The sequence below is a fragment of the Eremomyces bilateralis genome, assembly GCF_010015585.1.
Source record: "Eremomyces bilateralis CBS 781.70 unplaced genomic scaffold P152scaffold_3, whole genome shotgun sequence".
NCBI classification, from domain to species: Eukaryota; Fungi; Ascomycota; class Dothideomycetes; order Eremomycetales; family Eremomycetaceae; genus Eremomyces; species Eremomyces bilateralis.
Genome location: NW_022985069.1, coordinates 1,905,255 through 1,922,259, shown reverse-complemented (window position 1 = coordinate 1,922,259; position 17,005 = coordinate 1,905,255). Strand labels below are relative to the sequence as shown.

General features: G+C 49.2%; 5 protein-coding genes across 5 annotated transcripts; 2 read left to right on the top strand and 3 right to left on the bottom strand.

Annotated features, from left to right (window-relative positions):
• P152DRAFT_455726 (uncharacterized protein) lies at positions 1-971 on the top strand (the record flags this gene model as incomplete). Its single annotated transcript, XM_033678849.1, has 2 exons — positions 1-259; positions 365-971. Coding segments are annotated over exons 1-2 (704 nt in total), but the record flags the coding sequence as incomplete, so codon positions are not given.
• Positions 972-1,266: 295 nt separating this feature from the next.
• P152DRAFT_455724 (benomyl/methotrexate resistance protein) lies at positions 1,267-3,836 on the bottom strand. Its single transcript, XM_033678848.1, has 3 exons — positions 2,956-3,836; positions 1,949-2,900; positions 1,267-1,895 (listed from the first exon to the last, which is right to left on the bottom strand). The coding sequence occupies exons 1-3, from the start codon at positions 3,517-3,519 to the stop codon at positions 1,561-1,563; spliced, it is 1,851 nt and encodes a 616-aa protein (XP_033537635.1). The 5' UTR covers positions 3,520-3,836; the 3' UTR covers positions 1,267-1,560.
• A 3,797-nt stretch (positions 3,837-7,633) lies between these two features.
• P152DRAFT_411381 (ammonium transporter) lies at positions 7,634-9,647 on the top strand. The gene is made up of 4 exons (XM_033676969.1): positions 7,634-8,063; positions 8,107-8,516; positions 8,585-9,018; positions 9,065-9,647. The coding sequence occupies exons 1-4, from the start codon at positions 7,962-7,964 to the stop codon at positions 9,583-9,585; spliced, it is 1,467 nt and encodes a 488-aa protein (XP_033537634.1). The 5' UTR covers positions 7,634-7,961; the 3' UTR covers positions 9,586-9,647.
• A 415-nt stretch (positions 9,648-10,062) lies between these two features.
• P152DRAFT_512048 (cytochrome P450) lies at positions 10,063-11,709 on the bottom strand (the record flags this gene model as incomplete). The annotated part of the gene is made up of 3 exons (XM_033682733.1): positions 10,909-11,709; positions 10,556-10,747; positions 10,063-10,512 (listed from the first exon to the last, which is right to left on the bottom strand). The coding sequence occupies exons 1-3, from the start codon at positions 11,677-11,679 to the stop codon at positions 10,063-10,065; spliced, it is 1,413 nt and encodes a 470-aa protein (XP_033537633.1). The 5' UTR covers positions 11,680-11,709.
• Positions 11,710-11,916: 207 nt separating this feature from the next.
• On the bottom strand, positions 11,917-16,620 carry P152DRAFT_455721 (histone H3-K4 methyltransferase Set1). The gene is made up of 4 exons (XM_033678847.1): positions 15,562-16,620; positions 12,568-15,515; positions 12,415-12,515; positions 11,917-12,367 (listed from the first exon to the last, which is right to left on the bottom strand). Exons 1-4 carry the CDS (start codon positions 16,231-16,233, stop codon positions 12,264-12,266), a joined length of 3,825 nt encoding a protein of 1,274 aa, XP_033537632.1. The 5' UTR covers positions 16,234-16,620; the 3' UTR covers positions 11,917-12,263.
• Between the last annotated feature and the right edge of the window lie 385 nt (positions 16,621-17,005).

Below are 17,005 nucleotides of genomic sequence, written 5' to 3'. Positions count from 1 at the left end.
ACATCGAGGGCCGAGAGTTCTCATGCAACTATTAAGCGACGGATCACGCTTCGACGAGGCGATATAATGAATACCATCGATCAATTAACGCATTCAATCCGTCGTACAAACCATGAGGCTACTGTCGCAATAGAGGACTCTGCAATCCGTGTCAATCCGAAGTATCGCGCCGTTTTCTCTCCGGAAGTGATCCAACATGTTTCTCCGCAAGCGCTTAAGAAGATGTATCGAAGTATCATTCGAATCAGGCTTGAAGAACGTCGACGGAGAGATGAAGAGCGGCGACAGAGAAATGAAGAGCGTCGACAGAGAAATGAAGAGCGTCGACAGGGAGATGAAGAGCGTCGACAGGGAGATGAAGAGCGTCGACAGGGAGATGAAGAGCGTCGACAAAGAGATGAAGAGCACTCAGGAGATTACTCGAACCAGTCTCCATACACACACATATATCAGACTTCTCTTGGACTTCCTTACTTCCATACTATTCGACGTTGTCTATCACAAAATACGCAAATCCAGCTTCCTATGATCGACTCCTATTGGTTTTACAAGTTACCTACACTCCCACTACCCGGATCCTTCGCGACAGTACGCGATCCAGCTATGGCACGACTTCCTCCTGGACTAAGAGACCGGCCAAACGACCCTTCTTCGCGTCGACTCCCGTCTGCCTTCGAACAGGTACGTGCAACACCATTACAACACCAAAGATCGATCGGAGGAGCACAGCCCCAGCCAGCCCCTCCGCCGCAGATGGACGGGCAGGAAATTACGGAAGAAGCACGAAGGTTACTTGCGAACTATCGACCAGGGGAGACGTCATTCAGCGATCTCATCCAAGAGCGCATCAGCGGCCTTACGCCAGCTTCTTTTGAGTGAAACGAGGACCTAAGTTAGCATTTTTGATCATCCGTGATCCTCTGTACGATTAGATACATTGAATTACAGAGTTTGAACGCAGAATGGTCGGCTTGACTCGTATAAAGCATCATATACTGGGCCATCCCAATCTGCGTCAGAGATTTGAAGGGATTGGTATGTCATGTGACCAGGTAGGGTGTGAATGGAGCGGGGTGGCGGGTGTGAATGGAGCACGGCGGGGTGTGAAAGGAGCTTCACCCACTCAGTAGGGAGACCGGTCACGTGGTTACAACCACGTGATATCAACTGGGAACGTGCTGCAGGCCGGGACCGTAACAGTTATGTCTTAGAGGTTAGCGGAATCTATCTGAAGTGTGGAAGGCGTTATGCCTTCTGGTGTTTACAGAGCAAACGGGCCACAAGGCCATAAGGCATCCAGGTCCATACACCTCTGATCCATCGCACGTAGCCAAAGATATTCCAGATTGAGATTAAGAGTAAAGGTACCTGTGACAGGAATCTTGATGAGGTTCTATCTCGACGCTACTAGGCTTGATTAGGCTGAGGCTCTCAGCCTATGCCAACCATGGGCCATGCCCATAACACTGGACGACAATTACGCTCGCTATTTTAGCGCCGAATCCCATTTTAATCCAGTTCCTTGTCCTGCCGCCACAAACGCCTAACAAAATGCACTCTTTACTTCGCCGCGAATCGGCTGTTCGCCCGCAACGTGGCTCCGTAGAAATAAAGAATATAAACACCGGCAATACACCCGACGGTGAGCCCCGCCAACAAGGAAACGCCGCGATCGACGCCCAGGCTGTGGTACATCGGAGTGGAGAAATGGATCGTCCCCGACGCGAGCGCCGACCGGGCGAAGTCGTTCCCGGCGAACAACGACGCGGCGTACTGTGGATAGGAAAGGGGGAGGTACATGAAGATGCACTGGATGATGAAGGTGACTCCGACGCAGAAGATTCCGACGCCGATGATGGAGACGATCCAGTGGATGGAGGGGGAGGCGGTCCATGCTAGACGTGGGAGTGAGCGGGTTATATGGGATGCGGAGTGGAATGGGACTTACCGAAGATGAAGAGGCCGGCGGGGACGAGGAAGGCGGAGAAGAGCGCGGGGATTAGACGGCGTTCAGGGGCACCGAGGCCGCTCGTGCGGATTTCGGGCTCGACGATCCAGTAGATGTAGGCCCAGTAGGCGCTGAGGGCGACGACGGTGCCGACGGTGATAGAGATGAAGGTGAGGCCTGTCTGGCCTTGGTTGAAGCCGTATATTTCCATGTATACCAGCGGAAAGGACTCGAAGAACGAGTAGAAGATCCCGTAGATGAGAGCAATGTAGACCGCGGTGAACGCAATGCTGGGATCTAAGAGCATGAGCTGCATTGGTCGCCAAAGGCTCTCTATGATTAGACCGTTCACGGTCATGTTCGATTGATCAACCTCGCCCTGGCTTTTCAGCCGGTTCTCCCCGGTTAGGGCGCGGAGTCGATTCGCACGCCGGAGGAGGATGTTGGGGGTAGAGGTCTCGGGGAGGAAGAGGAACATGGCCAGCCAGACGGGTGCAGCCAGCCAGAGTAATTCCCACTGGCTCCATCGCCAGCCTTCGACCGGGGTACTAAAGCCCGCGATGATGGGACCGAATGCGGGACCGCATGTGGCCACCAAGGCCCAGAGAGAGATGGCATATGGCAACTTCAGCATCGAGAAAATATCTTGTAAACTAGCGCCGGCCGTCGCGAGACAGGGAGATCCGAAAAAACCTTGGAAGAATCGTGCGGCGATGAGTCCGGAGAAATTGCGGGCGAGGGCGGCGGGGATGAGCATGAGGACGAAAATCAGGAAAGTGACGATGTATGGCGGGTTACGGCCAACGGAGGGCATCTCGCTGATTGGGGAGAAGAGCATGGGGCCGACTCCGTAGGCGAGGACGTACATCGAGAGACCCAGCGTCACCTTTTGAAGGGAGACACCGAATTCTTCGATGACGCCGGTGTAACTAGCCGTGAAGATAGAGCTGCCCTATAAACCAGTTAGGGCTATACGTAGGTACCTAGACACGGTTGGGTTGACTCACCATATATACTGAAAATGTATAGAGATAGATAAGGCCTGCGACGAACAGCTTCTTCTTCAGACTCCAATTCTGCGGATTATCAGGATCGTCCGTCGTATACCAGTCGACGAGGATAGCCCCATCTGATGTGCGCTCCGGCACAATCTGCCGGGTCGGTCCTCGCTCCATCGTGGCTATGGTGATCTGGTGCTCCAGTTCGGCCCGTGTGTGAGATCTTGAAAAGGCTCCTCGAGTGGTCACCCTAGTGAGGGAACTCTGGATCCGACTGAGGTGTGCTGAATGCTCGCCATCGTGAATTAAAGCGGTATCGAGCTTCTCGAGATCCAAATCTATTGGAGGTTCAACTTCTTCACTTGCTGGGCTGGCTTCAGGTTGCAAGGGCTTCTCGTTGTAGAGACTGGACACTGGTTCGATTGGCGATTTAGGGGTAAACTTAGTATTAGCGTCGGCGTATGATTCTGGCAATTCAAAGTCTGCACGCTCTTCTGGGTATTGGAGAACTTTGTTCTTGGTAAGGTAGCGGATGATTTGCCCAATAGGGGCGTCTCTGATGAGGTCGCTCATCATTTGTTCGTCCTGGGGGAATGTTTTGCAACCGACAAGTTTTTGGGATTGGATGACAGCGAAACTAGAAGGCGAAAGATGTAGAGACTTGATCTGGCTGGAATAGATTGGTTGCAAGATTCTTTAAAAACGAATCGAACCTAAAGGACCTGCTAGGAGATATATATCCCCAATGCTGGATGCCTAACGAGAAGACAGAATATGACCGAATAACGGCAGAACTTAGACTGGTCATGACTATACCTATATATAAATTTTGCGTAGTGGAACCGATACGAGACCACCGATGTCTGAATATAGAGCTGAATTGATTTCTAATCGTTAAACTACTCACCGAATTCTGTAGAATGTAGGGAATAGATTCACGATCCGTTAGAGCATGCCTCGTCATAGTGGTAATGCGAGATGCTTATGAAGCATACGCAGTTATTAATTGGAGGACCAATCATAGCGAGGATATCCAAACATGAATGGATTGCTAATTGGACCGAAAGTGAAAATCGAATAGCGAAACCAGATGTTGTTCCATTGCTTCATACCGGGCGCTAGGGTACCACGATTTGTTAGGATTACAAACCGTGCACTAAGGTAGGGTCCGTAGGGATCACTCTCCCCAAGCGGCAGATCCGCGCCCCTGGCTCGTGCGTTCTCAACGCTTACTCATCGACTCATGAACTCATCCTCGATTCAGAGGACGCTATAGGGAGCGCCAACCTTCTAAACACAACTGTGTGTGACAGTCTTGGGCTTCGCCCAGTCTGTGTGTTGTGGCCTTGCGGCCTAAGGCAGAAGGGATTGGTAGACCGTTCGCCCACAGATGTAATTAAATAGCAGATCGCAGTATCCGTGCCCTTGGACCCACCCACCAGGCCACCACCAGATAAGAGAGATCTTTTCCTTTCTCTTTAGCAATTCATCAGCGTTACGGAGTACCAGCTTACCAAATCCTTCGTGGTTTGGGCCAATGACACATATTAAGGTATAGATAGTTAGATTCTTTTCTAGCTGGTTTATTTAAGTGGAGGCCGATTGCAGCAAACAATGATTATAAAGAGGATTTGGACATCTAGCTGCCATATCCCATAAATTTCTGTGTACCATAAAGACGGTTTGACCGCGAAAATTGTAAGAGCTACTTTAATTTATTGCAGTTAAAGCTAAAGAATAACTAGTTATCTACAATAGTTACATACACGATAACTATTTGTTGAGATTGTGCTAAGATTGGAATGTCTGTAGAGGGTCAAACTTCCACGTTTGGAATATCTACAGAGGCTCAACCTTAGGCACAGTGGGTAAGGAACTTCATATAGTTCAAAGGAAAAAAGATAAGACGAAGAACAATACAAGCTATAGGCTATTGTTCTCAGAATGACAGTCCAATATCGATAGAATAGTTGCGCTGTGTTTAAAACTAAATAACAGTACAGAACCGTCCCTTATATAATCCTCCTGCCTATCCGTTTGCGGCAAATCCCTTACCTTTGTCTTTATAGAGGAAAGTTCGTACAAAGGAAAGGTTGTTTAACAAAGATTGACCACTTCATTGAAGTGGTTATCAAGCACTAACCATAACCGGATTTTGATACCTGAAGCATCAAGTTCCATACAGGTTGGAAACAAAGACACTGGTTTGTCGTTGAAGACAGCCATGTCAACACTATTCAAGATATTGATACCATAGGTCAGCCTCAGGGGTGTCAGAGTTCTCCATGTAGTATCTCCTAGAGTACGACCTTTCCCTTTGTGTTGATAGCTTAGCGTGTCTATCCACACGGAAGCAATAGGTTACGTGACGAAGAATGTAAAGTGCTTTTATTTCTGTAAGAAGTAGAGTACCGAACGAGGTAGATATACCTATGACTAAGTAATAGCCGAAGAGGGGAAACGAATGACTAAGTAATAGCCGAAGCGGGGAAACGGATGACTAAGTAATGACATCAGATCTTGACACTTTGTCACCTGATATTTAGTTAGGCTCTCTAAGTTCATATAAAGGGTCTTCCACCCTAACCTGACGCCTATCCCAAATCAAATTAGCGCAGTAGTCCCCTATTTACTAACCTAGGGTGTTGTCTCCAGCCATAACATCTGCATTCACTCCAATGGTTATTATTATAAACTCAAATTTCATAACTGGTATATATCAGCTTAGATCTGTGTGAATACATGGTGGTTCTATACCAATCTTACCTTTCGCTATGTTAACTCATACCCGCTCTTAGTGCCTTTCTTACTCAGATTTTCGAGTCTACTAGAAGTGATATCAGTATTTCTAGGAAACCAAAAGCGCGTAGTTTTAGCGAGATTAGTTTAACAGTGAGGAGTATTAACTAGGAAATATCAGCTTCTAGCAGAGAATGAGTGGTAAATGAGCATCTAGCATATAATATAACAGAATTATGCTTCGGACGCCCGTCTCTACCCTACCGAAATAGAGAGACAAATATAGAGTGGCCTTCATAAAGTTAGGTTCGTAGGCCCTCCGAAACCTTGGACAGATTGATGGCATGAGGGCATGGTGCTGAGCAAACGTCTCAATCTTTCGTTTTCGACGACAGAAATTGGATTCGATGTCCTCCTATGTACCTACACTTTATGTGTCTTACCCTCTCTCTTTGATAAGCCTCTTCTGAACTCGCTGTGCCGGTCCTATTTGTGCTTGTGGGTGTGAGAGGATGCCCGTTTTAAGCGATGCTCGGGGAGTGGATGGAGTGAGGTCAGTCCTATGCTCCCCTTCCTCTGTGGATATGCTGTGACGGTGCTACTTGAAGTTGGTAGGTGTAGGAGGACGCCCATGTCCAGCGAACGGATGGAGTAAAGGTAGTTGGAGCCAACTTGGCAGCCGGTGGAAATGTGGTGGTCGCAGAGTTCAACTTTCTTGTCACTCGTATCCGTGGCATCAGGGCCAACGCGACAATCCCTTGGCTCCTAATTTCCCATCTCTTAACCATCAGGTGCCTTCTTTGTCGTAAGGGGGCGTCGTTAGGACTTCGTTATGAGGAAGGGGATTGCGAAAGCAGAACCCAAATTATCACCATAATCGAATTGATAAGGGTGGGTACCAGCTTACCAGCTGCCTCTGTATCGCACTAGGCTCGTCGCAGATCTTCCAAATGGTTCTCATTGGGGTATTCACAGAACCTGGGACCTGCGAGCTGCATCATAGTTAGTATCTGAGGTCTTTCATCAAATGGGTTCTGGATGGCTGGGATTTATGGCGGGAACAGAAAGGCAGATGCTTTTGAGTTTTGCCAATGCCATGAGATATTGGATATTGAGACCCAGAGTTGAACAAACGACGTCAAATCAACAACACCAATATGAACATCGTGGTGAGCCTAGCTTGGTGGAGACGGAACGGGAGCCTTTCCAATTTAGGGGAAAATTCCCCATAGTTAATGCTTTCGTGTTCTGATATTAAATCTTGGAGAACGCTTATCATCAACGTTCGATATCATCTAGTACTGTACTCTCCAATCATTGGTTACAACATGTCAAGGACTCGGTTGTTCCGACTCTCCAAAACTACCTAGTATTGTAGCCAAGGCGCGCGAATGGTGGCTTCATTCAGAGGGAATTCGAAGCCTATTCCCACCCCCACGTACGTGGAAACAACCCAGTTCATCATTTCGCGAGCTCGTGGTCTGCACCTTGGACGTTCTAGGTTAAAACATGTCAAGCATACCCGCCCCTTGCAGTCAGTATTTCTATGAAACCCAATCTTGAAGCGTGTCATCCCGATGGTTTCTGTTATGTCAAGCCTGAAAGAGATGGACACCGGCAGTCTGGTACTGTGGATAACTTCCCCGGATAACCTATCTTTGCCATGACAAAACCAAGCCGCTTGGCAGGCTTAAATGTTACTAACTTATCAGTTGTTGAATTCTCCAATGATCATGCTTCAAATACCTCTTGTCGAGCTTCCAAAGATCATCATCCATCCTAGGTTCCTATTTCAGCGCTCTTCTGTCAGTTATCCCGATCTTGGCGATCCGGGACCCATGTGCTTGGGCTATGATAACCCGTTCGCTTCAAAGTACCCTTGTTTCTTTTGTTGAATAGGACGAATGGGATGCAATACAGATCATGGATTGCCCGGCAAGAGGTGAGGCATCCTACCTTATCATTACTGGTACTGCTATCTGAAGAGATGGCGCAACCACTGGTCTCAAGCCATATAGTCTTCGCGTGTCCGCGTTGTTCAGTATGCTTACTTGATTTGTTCAATGCGTGTTCCCAACACTCGACGACTGCAGATTCTGTCGGAATCAAAGTTGGCAATTGTTCCTTGGTTTGATTCCACTGGCTTCGTGTTGTGTCTGGTTTCTTCTCAGCAAGTTGATTTACAGACGCGTAGGACAACTCTGTTGTCAACCTTCAAATCACCACCCTGAATCCTTTTGTGTCTATCATCGGTCTTAAGTTAAATTTCCCTCTCGATGTCGGATTCCATCCCTCCAGTCACCGAATGGCCGGAGTACTCCGTACAACCGCTGGGGGCGAATCCTTTGGAGATGGACATCAATGCTCCATATGACAAAGTAAGGGACCGTCTGATATTCAGGACGTTTCTAACTTCTGAAGGGCGACTTGTGTTGGATCCTCGTATGTACAGCACTTTGTTGGCAAATCACCCCAGCTATCGGCTTCTTGTATGCTGGCATGCATCGTCGAAAGTCCGCGCTGACCATGGTCTTCCAATCTTTGTTCTGTGCCTCTGCTTGCGGGATCCAATTCTGGCTATACGGTTACTCCATGTACGAATCGCACACGACCAATCCAATCATCGGGGACCTCTCCAAAGGCATTTTCCTCAATGTGTTGGCTTACCCCAGTCTCGCGAATTCCGATATACCGGATATCCTTTACGCTGCTTTCGGTTTCACGTTCGTCACTGCGACGGCCATGATTTTGGCAGGGGCTATGCTCGAGCGTGGAAGACTTTTACCTAGTATGGTGTTCTTGCTTTGTTGGACAACGTTCGTCTACTACTTGTAAGTCTTTATTTTGCGTACATGACAAGTCCCCACGGGTTCAGCACTGAGTCTGACTGACGTCTAAGCCTTGCATACTGGGAATGGAACCCGAGTGGATGGCTCTACCAACTTGGAGCGTACGACTACGCTGGATCAGGACCTGTCCACATTGCTTCGGGCTTTGGCGCCCTCGCTTGGTCTCTCATGCTCGGTCACCGTAAAGATCCCATGAAAGAGAGTGCTCATCCGAAGATCCCTCACTTCAGACCTCACAATCCGTTCTTGGTGGGCCTTGGGACGATCCTCATTTGGTTCGGTTGGTTCGCATTTAACGGTGCAAGTACCGCCAATTTGTCGATTCGGAGCATCTATGTGGTTGTCAACACCAATCTTGCTGCCTGTGGTGGGGGTATTGCATGGACTATTCTGGAGTACTTCAGTACTCGACGATTTAGCATCATCGGTTTCTGCTCCGGCATCATTTCTGGACTGGTGGGGATCACTCCTGCAGCCGGTTTCGGTAAGTGTTCCATGAGAATCAAATTTTGTGATCTGACGTTTCCAAGTCCCCGTCTACACTTCCGCTCTGGTGGGGGCCATCACAGCCATTGGCGTTTTCTATGTGGTCAAGTACAAACATCTGATCGGAGTTGACGAGGGTCTTGATATCTTTGCAATCCACGGTGTCGGAGGAGTCATTGGTGATATTTTGACGGGGTTCTTTGCTGCAGACTTCGTTCCCGCCTTGGATGGTGTCTCGACAGACTACGAAGGTGGGTGGTGGAATCGTCACTGGAAACAGATGGGCTATCAGCTTGCCGCAGCGGTGACGTGTGCTGCCTGGAGTTTTGTGATCAGCTGCATCCTTCTATTCATCATCAACAAGATCCCTGGTTTACACCTCCGCTGCAGCGAAGAGGAGGAGCTGGAGGGTCTGGATAAGAAGTACTTTGCTGATTGCGAGGTCGATGGGTACGGCTTAGGGGAATATGGTTTTGCGAGCCATATGGGAGGAATTGTTGGACGTTCTAGTGAGAGTCAAGGTGTTCAAAGTCCTCCGGTTCAGGTGGATCCCAAGAAGGAGTGATCTGGGGAGAGAACGGGTGTGTCTAGCAAAAGCCAAGATGTATCTAGTGGGCGAAAGGTGTTGATTCAAACCACGTGAGCTGGGTATGCTTTATTGCCTGTAATCCATTTGATACGATAAACTTCCTAATTTATGCCGTCCTCCCAGTGTTATTTCGTTGTGAGATGTTTGACGGAATGGAAGGTACTGGAGTAGTTCAGTCAGCTTCCCATATCAGATGATATTACATCATAAACCGCTGCTGTTAGATCATGAACCCCGGGGTATATATCATACAAACCTGTCTGATTACAAAGTAGGGTATCTTAATGGTGCTCAGCTAGAGTGGAAGAAATTAAGGACCTCGGAGCCTACCCCCAGGGCGTGAAAACGCTTGATCATTCCTTGCTTTTACTTGGCATCACCATTCACTGGATTCAGTCATCAAGACTGGAAGAAATTAATGGTGCTTCTCCTCTGACATCCTCCTCAAGTCTACTACTCAAACAAGCTAATCGTCACCCCATGATGTGGAGAAACGACAATATCAGTCACCATGGCCGGAGCCTTGTTGTCTGGTTGCCTACATTCCACCGTTGAGAACCGCTGCAAGATCCTCACGACGGTGTATCCCATCTCCGTCAATGCAAACTGTTGACCAAGACATATCCTTGGACCTCCATTGAAAGGAATATACGTCCAACTCTTCGGAAACCAGTGTTCCCACCTCTCAGGAGAGAATTCCTCTGCTGGAAGTTGGTCGGAAGGATAGAGATCTGCCCGCCGTTGCATTATCAAAGGAGCATATGATATTTCAGTTCCCCGGGGGATGCCAATTGGCTGATTTCCATCAGAACCGCCTCCATGGGGAAGCGTAGTGTCTTTCAACGCTACTCGCACGTTAAACGGGGCCGCTGGATACATGCGAAGGGTCTCATTGAGGGTTGACTGTGACGTTAGCATCATTCGGACGAAGCTATGGCTTCCTTACCTGCAGATATCTCATATTCTTGAAGTCAGCATATGTAGGAGCCCGCTCCAAATCAACAGTAGTCTCAATCTCTTGACGAAGCTTTGCAACAACGTGCGGATGGATTGAAAGCTCGTAGAACAACCACGATAAAGTGCAAGCCGTAGTGTCTCTCCCCGCAAGCAATACAGCCATTATTTGATCTCTCAATACCTTTCGGTCTCTTGTATGCTTCGCTAATGAGTGCAGGAAAGTATATGTCGAAGAACCCCCTTTTTCCAATTCGTCAGGAGACAAACTTGTCGTAAATCGACAAACGGCCGAATAAAATCATCAATGATCCGCAGAGATGAACGAAACGACTTCTGGCTCACCAAAAGTTTGAGCGGACCTAGGATCGAGTTCATCAACTGCCTAGTTTGGACCACCTTGAAAGCCTTTGCGAATTCGTCCTGTTGGTTCTGGAGACTATGGGACGACTTTCCGAGCAGAAAGTCAGTGGCGGCATCAAGAGCGAAGGCAAAGAATAGTTCGGAAATGTCTACAGGTTCTCCCTTTGTGTTCGAGAGGATCTGGATGAGTGACATTGCGTGCGTTTCGAAGATTTCCAGGTCACTGACTCGGTCTTTGATAAATTGCGGCCGTAGAAGATTCCGGGAGTTATGCCACAAATCCCCATCAGTGGTGAAGATGCTATCACCTAAGAAGTCATGCCATTCTTTATTAAACTTCTCTCCCTTGCCATAATCAGTGAACTGAGTTGCAAGGACGGCTTTGATATTTTCAGGGTCAGTGGTCAAGATGATACGACGGGTGAGCATAGAGACTCGGATGGTATTCGGATTGTTCGGATTCGCACTTGCTTTGATCTGTTCACGCATGAACTCCATCCGCTTTTGCTCGCGAAACATCTTTATGACCCTGCGAATCCTTAGGATATTGAAAGGGAACCAGGGCTTTCGTTCTCGTGGTACCAGTTTTCCCAAACTTTGAGCTTTGATAGTCCATCTTAACTCGCCCAGGCCAGGGAGCAGATAATGGACGATGAAGATAAGAATGGCAACGCTCCAAAACAATGTCTGTAGATTGACACCTGCATTCAGCAGCGGGGAGAGTCCCCATGATCTAACAGTTTCCCTAATCATGTTGACAAAGATACTTGCAAATGAATAATGAAAAACTTATTGAGGTTGAAAAGCAGGTTCTAAAGAAGCGGGATGCCAACTCCAAGGGTATAAATTAAATGTCACCGAGGCTCTGGCCTTACTCCGCTTTCACAAGACAAGAACAAAGAACTAGAGATCTGCATGGGTGGGTTCACATAAAATCGATGAATTTCTATCATCGACTTGTGTCACAAGGGAATTAAGGGAACCAAAATATGAAGATTGAGTGCATGGCATTTCATTGTGATCTCCTGCAGTCATCATAAAATATTCAGGTGGTTTAAGACCACCTGGTGTGCAGCTACCGTGCTCCACCACGACTTGATACCACACCCCGTTGAACGGTGGGTGAAGCAAGTTCCCAGAAGAAATGGTTCTAGTATGACTCCAAAGTCCATGAGGATAACATGAAAACATGAATTAGTTGACCAACGGAGTCGTTTTATGGCCGAACGTCCAGACAACCGTCTGCAAATGGATGGCCTACCACCGTCTACCAGATGTAGAGTAAGAATCCATGCCATCAACACCAACCTTGGACGGAGGATACTGAACGAAATCGCTCAATTCAAGAAGCCTTTGCATGCAATGCTACCGCAAAGACAAGGAACACGATCGTCCGACTCAAACTCCCGTTCGAATTTGTAATCGTACGTGAGTTCCTGACCTAGTGGGAATTAGTCGTGAACATGGGAAACACATCGGAGGACATACCTTTGTGGATGTCCTTGGCGGCGTAGATGACAATGCGACGGGTACCCTCGACCTTGATGATCTTGGCGGTACAGTTGGGAGAGCAAGAGTGATTGATGAACCTGACAGATATTAGATGGGATGGAAATGGAAATTGAAATGGGTTCAACATACCTTGCGACACTGCCTTTTTTGGTAGCATCCACCACTTGTTCTTCATCAATGCGGAAGAGATACGAACTTCCAATGCCAGCACGAGCGTACTTGACCTCACGAAGCTCTGCCACAGAAGGTCGGATGATCTCTCCAACATATTCGATGATCATATCATTAGCAGAAATGTTTTCCTCAGCATAAAGACCCCAACCATGAATGGCGGACCGTTCGAATCGAACCAATTTTCGTCTCTTCTTGAGTTGATTGAATCGGAGAGCAACGGAATCGGTATCGCCGGACTCCAATGCCTTCTTTTGGGTGTTGATCTCATTGACGAGACGTCGATTGTTGACACGATTGGATCGAGAAGTGGCAGTCGAGGCGGTTTTCGCGGCGGCAGCCTGTCGAGCGGCATCGGCAGCGTATTGTGGATCTTTCTCGGCTCGAGCAGCACGTTCGGCCTGTTGTTGAGCAACCCGAATGCGATGAGGGAGATATTTGGACTTCTCCGATTCGGCAATCTTCTTGACTCCTTCGGTTCGAGCACATCCGGTAGGATTCGGAACATAATAGCCGGAAATCGTTGGAGGAGATGATGTGACGCCGAATTGTCCGTCGTTATGAAGCGACTTGAACATCTTCTCCCGCCACGCCCATAGCTCGATATCACCCAAATTGGTCGGAGCCACTTCCAACAGAATGTGGCTGAGATACCGCATATCCTCGACATCGCGAACAATGGACTGCCATCCATCCAGGTCCAGGAAAACGTTCGGACCATCATCGACAGTTCGCGAACCTTTGATGAAAGCCTTTGCATTGAATTTCCGACGCTGTCGAGGCTTGGGCTTTTGAGTTCCCTCAATGCTAGGCTGTGGTGTTGGTAACTCGGAGTCGATGACATGTTCTTCAACATGTAACTGGGTTTGAACTTCGAGGGTCTCGATTTCTCCTTTCTCTTCTTTCCTTGTCCGCGACTTTGGAGGTCGTTTGGTTTTCTTCGGCTTTTTGACTTCCACGATGGCAGTTGAAGAGTTGTCCGCTGGCTCGACATCCATCTTGACCTCCGCGGTTGCCGGTTTGGTGCCCTGTAGGCCGAAGAACAATTCATCATCCTCTGCTGCCCTGTCTCGGAGGCTGATCTCAGCATGGGCTCGTTTCCATAAGTGTGACGATCGAGGAAGCGTGGAAACCACTTGAACCAGTTCAGCTCTCGCCATGTCTTCCGGTTCTTTGTGAATCAGATGCCCCAAAGTCTTCCGAGCCACGGCATCCAAAAGTTCATCGTCGCTTTCGGCTCCCCAACCAAGGTCGAGTCGTCTCCGTTTGCGTTTCGGCGCATCTTCATCGGCATCGAAGACTGACCGGGAGGGACTACGGCTAATATGCGTGACCGAACGGCTCTCCTGCTCTTCCGATTCCGGGCGAATGGCGCCGGACTGTTCATCGTCCGAGTCCTCACTATCATAAAAATCGTGAAGGCGTCGGTGAAGCGGTTGGGTTCTCCGTCTGGATTGCGCGATTCTCCTCCTCCGATCGTCCAAAAACGCATTACCTTCGCTGGCCACCACGGAAAGTCGATCCTTTGGCGTGACATGATCTCTTCGAAATGGTGGTTTTGATCTCCCTGCGAAGCCATGCCTCGAGAGAGGGGTGGACGGGCTTTCATCACCAACCCCAATTTGAAACGTTGGTCGAGTCGAGGCTTTGTCAGGAGGATCGGAAATCCCAAGCTTTTGCCTTTTGGCAACATGTCGGTCCGGGTCCAGATACTCATTGAGATGGGGAGCAATAATTCGCTTCTTGATGTCTTTCAACAGCATCTCCCGCAATTGAGGGACCAGAACTTCAATGGCTCCTTTCACGGGGTCCAACCGGTCTGCGCGCTCCTTCTTCTCCTCTTCAAAATCCGCGTCATCGTGTTTCCGGATGAACTCGTCCTCCTTTCTCGCTTTGGCTTGGGCTGCAGCTCGCTCTGGAGAGGGACTTCGTTGGTAGTTCGGATTTCCATATGGCTGGCAATCCATGTTCATAATGTAATTGAAAAGAAGTTTCAGGTGACATTCCCGGAATAGTCGAGTGCATTCGTCCTCTCCACGTTTGGAGTCGTCGAAGGTGATGTAGTATCCCGTCTGGTCCGCTCGGATCTCATAGACGTCGTACATGCGAAACCGCTTGTACATATGAGGAACGGTGGTCCCCATGACCGGGACATAGCAGTGGGCGAGAAATATATATGGTCTGCGCTTGATCGTCTGAAGAAGAGACTCGGTTTCGATGAGATTATGGTCAGGTCGGCGTGGAGGTTGAGGGGGTTGAGGGGCGACTGGAGGGGCGACTGGAGGGGCTCGAAATCCGGTTCCCGAAGGGCCTTTGGGGGCACCCGGCGGTGGTGCAGGTACCGTGGGTGAAGGAGCAACACTGACGGCACGGCGGTCTTGAAGTTTTTGTTCCCGTTCGCGTTCCTTTTCCTGTTCGTCTTTGATCCTTCGCAAGATATCCGACACCATGCGACGACATCGTCGTCCTTCCGGATCCCGTGAGACTTTGACCGTCTTCAACCCGATTCGTTGCCCTGTGCCTTCCTTTTCCGCCTTTCTCGCGGCTTGCGATGCGGGAATGGGTGTGCCACGAAGGGGTTTGGTATCCCGATATCGAATGAGACAAATGCCGAGGAAACTTCCGGTTGCCGGATCGGTTTGATTCAGAAGCTCGGCGATCTCGCCATAGCTACCGAAAACCGCCTTGATCTGACTCGCGGATGTAAACGGGTCAAACCCGTTGACCACGATCTGAGTCGGTGGTCCAGGCCCAATCGAAGTTCGAGCATCGAAAGCGTAAGGTTTGACAACGTAGGGTGCGAGACGTAGTCTCTGCTTGTTCGGGGAGTTCTTCTTATGAAATGCGCCGGCCGTGTAGCCAGCGATGGCCAGTCTGGGGTCCGGAGGAGGATACTGCTGCCGACTCTGGACATGATTAGGGTCTGAACACCGAAATGCAAGGGAAACGTACCTCTGTTCCAAACACCTTGTACTTCGGACGATGTTTTCGTCTCTCCTTGGATGACAGTTTCGTATCCAACTCAGGATCCCACACGATGACGGATCCTCGCTCTTCACCTGGGCCTGGAAGCATCCCGTCGGGCGGAGTGTGAGCGGGGGTAAATGCGTGAGTACCATTTTGCATGGGCTTTGGATCCGTGAACGTGTTCTTCGCGGCAATGGAACCCTTGTGTGATGGACTAGGCGCTTTCCCGGGAGGAGATGAATCGGTAGTATTGGTGACGGGCGTCAAAATGGTAGAAGCGGTCGTGATGCCATGGTTACTCGGCATGTTGGAAAGACCGGTTGGTTGGCTAAAGATGGAAGACGCGGTGGAAGTCAAGGAACTCTCCGACCCCACACCGTTCAAAAGATCTCCCGAGCCAGGTCTTTGGGTGGAATCATCTTCGACCGTGTGACGGGAGTTGCTCTGATCTTTGGTCGAGTTAGAACTGCCATCAAATGCCGACTGAGTCGCAGAGGTAGTTGAAATAATGTCTGCGTGATCCGATTGCGACGCATGGCGCGCCACCGGAGGATCGGCAGACAAAGGTTGTTGCGCTAGTTTCAGTCGCTTGCTCTGAACAACCGATGGAGCATTGGGAAAGAAGTCCGCAAAGCTGCCACCGGATGCGCGCGACATTCTAGAAAGCGTTCTCTAACCTGGAGTGGACGAGCAACACCATCGCGGTGAGCACGAGTATTACGCGAGTGGGAGAGAAACGCGTGCGCTCTGCCTTCCGCGGTCGAGAAGCACCTTGATATCCAGGATCACCAGGATAATGATGGCTGCAGCGAAACGATAGGACGATTATGAGGGGATGCGGGATTGCCGTATAGGGAGGATGGATGCGAGTGAGGAGCCCGTGGGTCGAGGTCCGCAACGTCGCATCAAATGGTTCGAATCGGTAATGCGTCCAATATGCCACGTGAACGTGTTGAGGGAATTGAGGAAATGAGAAGGAGAGAGGACGGAAGGAGAGAAGAGAGATGCATTCCAGGTGGCAGTCTGGTCAAGGGTGAAGTTGATGATGGGAGTGCACCAAGAACAACTGAACGACTGACTGGAGGTGAACGTGCGCTGAATCTTCGACGCCAAGATTGCAAGGGGCGCGTCTTCCTCTTATTACTCTGGATACACACCGCGATCGGATATAAGTTCCATTCAATCCATTCAATCAATCAATTCAATCAATTCATTCAATCCATTCAATCCATTCAATCAATCAATCCATTCAATCCATTCAATCCATTCAATCCATTCAATCCATTCAATCCATTCAATCCAACCAATTCATCAGTCACCTTTCCACCTATCTTACGTGTATCACCCATCAACTACGACTGACAACTGCAACACGAGTGCGGAACCCGGACAGCTACTGGTATGATTCCAGAACACAAGTACACGCCTC

Bases quoted from the DNA above. Each gene is read 5' to 3' on its own strand.
- P152DRAFT_455724 (XM_033678848.1), bottom strand. From the start codon at position 3,519: ATGAGCGACCTCATCAGAGACGCCCCTATTGGGCAAATCATCCGCTAC. The intron at 2,901-2,955 runs GTGAGTCAACCC...ACTGGTTTATAG, and splicing joins ATACATTTTCAGTATATATG to GGCAGCTCTATCTTCACGGC. The intron at 1,896-1,948 runs GTAAGTCCCATT...TCCCACGTCTAG, and splicing joins CGCCGGCCTCTTCATCTTCG to CATGGACCGCCTCCCCCTCC.
- P152DRAFT_411381 (XM_033676969.1), top strand. From the start codon at position 7,962: ATGTCGGATTCCATCCCTCCAGTCACCGAATGGCCGGAGTACTCCGTA. The intron at 8,064-8,106 runs GTAAGGGACCGT...TAACTTCTGAAG, and splicing joins TCAATGCTCCATATGACAAA to GGCGACTTGTGTTGGATCCT. The intron at 8,517-8,584 runs GTAAGTCTTTAT...CTGACGTCTAAG, and splicing joins ACAACGTTCGTCTACTACTT to CCTTGCATACTGGGAATGGA.
- P152DRAFT_455721 (XM_033678847.1), bottom strand. From the start codon at position 16,233: ATGTCGCGCGCATCCGGTGGCAGCTTTGCGGACTTCTTTCCCAATGCT. The intron at 12,516-12,567 runs GTATGTTGAACC...AATATCTGTCAG, and splicing joins AAAAAAGGCAGTGTCGCAAG to GTTCATCAATCACTCTTGCT. The intron at 12,368-12,414 runs GTATGTCCTCCG...AATTCCCACTAG, and splicing joins CGCCAAGGACATCCACAAAG to GTCAGGAACTCACGTACGAT.